Genomic DNA, 6225 nt, shown 5'->3' on the forward strand with positions numbered 1-6225 from the left:
CGCTCTTCTCCCAACTACTTTAGGTTGCTCACAAATTATACCAGCAACTTATTAGACATATACGGTACCTGTTTGATGGGCTCTGCAATTAAACATCCAACTACTTTCTTTTCATCAGAAATAAAGAGAAAAGTTTTGGTTCTGTTTGGACATCTGGAAACAACTTGCTGGAAGCCCAATTCATAATCGACAAGTTCTTGGACATCTTCCACCTAATGATGTTAAAAAACAAAAGATGTGAATTTGTTTTAAAAAGTATAATAGAAAATATACATATTTATAAACACAAGAAGTATGATTACCATCAGTTTAGCCTCTTTTATCTCTACTTCCTAAATTCACACAATCCCAAAATTATTTCACTATTGATGCATGTTTCTGCCACTTTGGAAACAGGGTTTTAAGAAACTATTTTAAAGACTGCTTTCAGCAGACAGATATTCAGACCCTTGGGAGGGATAAGGAGTAGGATGATTTTATTTCAGCTTTATTCATTGTTCACTGGGGCTAAACAACCAGCCCAAGAAACAAAGGCAACACCAACATAAGAATTAGACTCTGGAGCCATTAATTTCTCAATATTAAAAAGTTTAGTTTCTCTCTCACAAACTGAAGATGTAGGTAAAAGATAAGCTATAGACCCTTATCTGTTTTCTTTAATCTCCACCTGACACTCCTTTGTCTTGTAACTGTAAGTTTAATTTTGTATCACGTACTATGAAAGTCTTCCTTACAACTATACCAAAGTACAGCAGATCATCTATAAGCAAAGGCATTTTACAGTTCAACATAGGTTGATTTCTTGGTAGAGAATGGGGAGAGTAGGAGGAAAACAAAGATTGAGAAAGTAACACTATAAATCAACTACACTTCAATTAAAAAAAGAAAAGAAAAACTAATGTTCCACACCTTTCTGATAGCATAACTCGGATCATGTGACAGGACCAACACAATTTTCCCATCCCAAAATTCTGCTACGACACGTTCTTTTTTCCAGCCCTGCCAAAGGAAAAATAAAAGTCACAGTTTAATCTGAAGAGGGAAGAAAATTAAATAATATGGTCTGGAGAGAATAAAAAGATGGACAATGAATAATATAAAAAAGATAAAACCCAACTACAGGAATGCGGTAAGGGAAATAAAAGATGCCTAAAACAAAGTGTCTGCCCTCCAGGGGCTGACACCCTATCAGGAGACATGTAAACAATCTATTATAAAATAAGTTGAAGTCAAATAAGAGCACTTCATAGGAATATAGAGAAAAAACAATGAATTATTAGGGGTGTGAAGGTGGGGCATGGGTGGGATAAGCAGAGGGTGTTTTTTTTTTCTTTTTGGGTCACACCAGCGGAAAGTGGGGTCTTAGTTCCCTGACAAGGGATCAAACCTGCACCCCCTGCACTGGCAGCACAGAGTCTTAACTGCTCGACTGCCAGGGAAGTCACCAAGCAGAGTTTTAATAAATAAAGCTAAAAATATTATGAAGGCATGAACTACAGCAATAAAAATAGGGAAAAAAGGGAGTGCATTTGAGCAGCAGGTGTAGTCATAAAGATAAGGCCAACAATAGGATGTATTTGGAGTAGAAGGGTGCTTGATGAAGAGGTGGGACCTCTCTTCTCAGTAAAGAAAAAGCCTGGAGAAGTCATAGAAAAGCCGTTTTTCTAAGGTTATCTATAAAGAAGAAACTAAAGTGAGGAAAGGAGAAACTCCTCAAGTCTTTGAGTTTTGTATCTTGACTGCTCAGCTCTGAAAGCTAGAGGTAAGGATGCAGGGTGTTCACTCAACCTAGAATAATAGCTTCTCTTATATTAGGACAGGAGGTTTGAAGTGGCACTTTTATTAAAACTTTACTTTTAAATACCATCAGTCTCAAATATTAAGGACAACAAAATTGCAGATGATGAAATATTTTTGGACACATAGATCTTTCCATATTTAGGCAAAAGAAATGTATCTTTTAAAAGCAGCTTCACTTTTTAGAACAAATGGAAACGACTATTTTTTTTTACTTACTGCATATTTGATTCCCTCCAGAAATCTGTGGTGATGCTGAACATGCTGCAGTTCATCCTCGGGGTTGGAAGCAGTATAGATCATGCCACAAGACTTACACATGGTGGCTCCAAAATGTTTCTGACCAGCGTCCTACAATTAGAAGAGAAAAAAAGAAAAGCCTATCTAAACACATCACAGTTAGCTCTACATTTAGTTCATGTAAGTTTGTCCATTCATTCAAATTTGTCCTCATTTTTTTTTTTTTATGCTGGCACAGGTGAAATACTAAATGAAAAGTCTGGTTACTCTATCTTCTTCTCTCTCTGCACAAACAAAATGGAATGAGAAGAGCCCTAAACATGCAATAGTGATGAAAGAAGTGAAACTGCCTCTTTGGACAGTGGAAAAAAAATCAAGATTCTTTAGCTGGACCCATAGTTCTAGGAAGCAATAAGATTAAACCCTAAATATAGCTAAGATGAACAATGGAACTTCCTTATTAAGCTCTTATACGAGAGGCCTAAAAAAGCCTCATTTCAAAGAGGCAGGGCAAAAATTTCAGGACTTATACATTCATTATATAGTATTTTTTCCTTAAGTGGTTAGGAGTCTGAAAGTCTTTTCCCCAAGAGTTGATAAAAAAATAAGTAAAATACATAGTAAAAGTTCAGGAAAAGCACAGATAAATTAATGAATATAGAGAATTCAGGGATATTCAATGTCAAGGTTTATTAATTCCCATTGTATCTCATAAGGCATTGCTTAATGCTACTGAAAAATACCAAATTTTGAATTGTCTATAAAGGCGTTTGTAAACTTTCTACCAAGGGCCAGAAAGTAAACATTTTAGGCTTTGCAGGACACACATATTCTTTTTTTCCAACGCTTTAAAAATGTAAAAGCCATTTTTAGCTCATAGGCCATGGTCCAGATTTGGCCCACAGCCATAGTCTGCCAAACCCAGGTCTAATGCAATGTTGCTATTCTCATTAAGTCTTTTATAGATCAACAATAATTTTCCTTATCCAGGATAAGGTTGATAACTCATTCATCAGCATTCTACGACGTTGCTAGGACTGCCCAACACCATCAGTTCAAAAATGTACTTGATTAGCTTTAAATGCTGCCACTACAGCAAAGGTAGCATTTACAAACTCAATATCTATAACCCCCGGTAACTATGCTTAGACAACACATCAGACTTCAGGTTCTATATGTGACAGCCATGTACAGGAGGAGCTTTGTTTTAAATTTACTCACAATGATGAGCTGGTCTTTTGTTTCTTTATTTGCATCTCTGGTATTAGTATTTTTCTGTATATTGATTTGTTTCAAGAAGTTAGTAGATGTGATGGATCCCACAGAAGACTGTTCTTCAACTAGAGATCTTGAAGTAGAAAGTTGGTAAGTATTATTTAATAATTTAAAAATATTTGACAAATTATAATGAAAAGAAAAGAAATGTATATAACATTTGCAGAGGACTTTGCAATTTTGGGGGCTTTCTATCGACATAACTTGATGAAGTAATAGGGCTAGAAACAATGAGAAACCTGAGGCCCACTCAGACAGGATCAGTAAACTACTCAAGGTAAAGTAACTAGTGAAGAACGGCAGAAAGACTCAAATCCCTGTCTTCTAACACCACGTTGAAGGGATTTCATCTACAGTATCAGCTGCATATATGCAGGATTTCTTTGTAAGTTGATGTCACCCTTAAAATTTAATCTTTTCTTGCTTTATCAAACCTTAGGACAATATTTACCCATGTAGGCATAAAGAAACTCCTGGAATACCATTGCAGATAAGTAGACTCTAATACTGAATCTCACAGACCCACAGGAAGTCAGTCACCAGCACATTATGATCCAACAACTTTTTACTTGGTCAGTGAGTGAGGCTAATACACTCGCTAGACTGCATGCCTAAAGCAGCACCCTACTATTCTCAAATTCTTAGAGAAAAAAAAAAAATTGGCTGGATAGATGTTGTTGAGGCAACCTTTTCACATTAGGAGAGAACGCTGGGACTGGCTTATAGAGATTGCAAACAGGAGCCCTTCGTCCAAAACCAGCTAGCAAATGTTTTGATCAACTCGCAGAGTTTAAAACTTTGGATTAGCTACCAGTATTTTAAAATCTATAGATTCCACTTAAAAATGTGTATTTCCAACCTTGCAAGAGACACTGTAAGATCATTAGACATCTGTTTCATCAAAGAATCTACTAGTTGGAGCTACACAACACATGCTCTTTTAGGTGGGGCATGCTTCTCCAGTTGGCTCCAGTCTCTACCCAGCCTGGCTGGCTGTGTAGACACTGAATTTGTAACCCTTGCCTTATAACGAAATGACCTTTTTCCAAGGATCAAAGAAATAGAAATCTCTAGAGTAGAGGCAAGGAAAAAAACCAAGTACCCAAAGCAAGGGGTTTAAACAGAAGCTGACACTGACAAATGAAAAAACACTGGAAAAAAAACCCTACCTAATGCTTTATGCTATCCCAAGGTGTCTTGCTAGCATCTGACTAGAAAATGGCTTTCAAACTGACTTGACAAACCTATGGTGAGAAATATATTTCACATCATGACCAATACAGATACATATATATAACTGGAAAAAAAAAGTATTCACTAAATACACTTACTACGTGAGAGATGCATTATTCCACTTTTAAAAAATGCTAGATGTGATACCCTTAAACTGATTTGATAAACTACTAATGCCTGTAATATAAAAAACACTTGTCTAGGTCGTTGACCCCCTCCACCCCTTATACAACGTTTGCTAAGTACCTCAGCTCTTCCCATCTCTGCATGCGTGACCGCAATCTCTTTACTTCTATCCTAGCAATTTTAACAGTTTATTATACATATTTGTTTAAATGCCTGTCCTCTTCTAACCATAACTTCCTTGATAGCAGGACCATGTGTTATTTACCTTCACATCTCTAAAACTCGGTGTAGTTCAATACCACATGGTACTCTATAAATGTTTGCCAAACGTGAAACTACAAATCCAAAGAATCTGTAACCTACCTAAAGTAAAACTCATAGATTAAACCACAAGAAATTGATGATATCTGATTTTTTAGGTCCTACATAATGAGCAAATTTCAAATGATTCAACCAAGTCTCCTAATATCTCCTTATGCTACATTAAATTAGTTTATATGCTACGTTAAATTAGTTTATATGCTATTAGCTAATTGTGGTAGGTTTCAATCCTCAATAAATAGTCATGAAAGAAGACAGAGGAGAAAAGGAAGGGTGAAAAAAACTAGGAATATGGCCTTTGAAGGGGAAAAGTTGCCCACCCAACCCAATCTCCAAGGCAATTTAGGGTGAGATGCCCTAAGAGTAGGAGAACTTACCTAGGAAGTACCTTGCTCAATACCTTTAGTTGTTTATCATCAAATAGGGAGAAGAGAACCAAAGCTGCTTAGCGAGATGAGACATTCAGACTGTAAGAAACTTCTTTTTCAGAGCTTTTCCACTTATGCTCACATGTACCCATGCCTCCCGCACTTCCAGTTTTAGTTTTGACCAGGATAGTGGTAGCTTCAGCTGGGATTTATAACAGCACTAAGCTGCTGCAAGTTACTTACTCCTCTGGCCAGAGTCTCCTCATCTATAAGATGGGGTAACAATGGTATCTACACCATGAGGTTGTAAATACCCATTAAACATGAACTATTATCAATATGTTGTCACATAATAATGTCACACAGGGGAGGCAATACAGCCTAATGGGCTTTGGTTAAAATATGGATTCTAGTCCTGGCTCTGCCAACTAATAGCTGTGCAACTGTGGCTAAATTACAAACAGTTTCCTCAGCTGAAAATGATAATAATAGCATCAATCTTCTAGGTTGTTGTGGAGATAAGTGAAATAATGGATATAAACTACTTATTATGGGTCAGGTACTATATAAAAATGTAGCAATTATTACTATCCAAGTCCACAAAGGTCTTTTCCTTCTCTCAGCTCTTCAAGTTCTTATGAAGTTTCTATGAGGATCTGATTTCATCTCCTATTCTCAATATCTCTTTAATGGGGAAGAAAAACAGTGTTCTCCAAATTAAATAGTGTAAGAAAGAAAAAGAGACCCAGTGGACTCACAATTAAACCTTGAACATTAAAATAAGAGTGACACTTACCTTTTTGTGTTGACTGAAGACACAGTGAAGATGGGATAGACAAGGGTCTCAGGAGAAACTTGTAGGGAA

The 6225-nt window shown here is 36.5% G+C and overlaps 1 protein-coding gene across 1 annotated transcript in view; it reads right to left on the reverse strand.

Annotated features, from left to right (window-relative positions):
* Positions 1-6225, reverse strand: part of ESCO2 (establishment of sister chromatid cohesion N-acetyltransferase 2) — a 25779-nt gene that overhangs the window by 8778 nt on the left and 10776 nt on the right. Inside the window, exons 4-8 of the mRNA XM_007466159.1 lie at positions 6157-6214; positions 3259-3385; positions 2017-2148; positions 910-999; positions 69-212 (exon numbers count right to left, since the gene is read on the reverse strand). Of these exons, the coding sequence (XP_007466221.1) occupies positions 69-212; positions 910-999; positions 2017-2148; positions 3259-3385; positions 6157-6214 (551 nt within the window). The remainder of the gene's footprint in view (positions 1-68; positions 213-909; positions 1000-2016; positions 2149-3258; positions 3386-6156; positions 6215-6225) is intronic.

This window comes from Lipotes vexillifer, unplaced genomic scaffold, assembly GCF_000442215.2.
Source record: "Lipotes vexillifer unplaced genomic scaffold, Lipotes_vexillifer_v1.1 scaffold308, whole genome shotgun sequence".
In the NCBI taxonomy this organism is placed as follows: domain Eukaryota; kingdom Metazoa; phylum Chordata; class Mammalia; order Artiodactyla; family Lipotidae; genus Lipotes; species Lipotes vexillifer.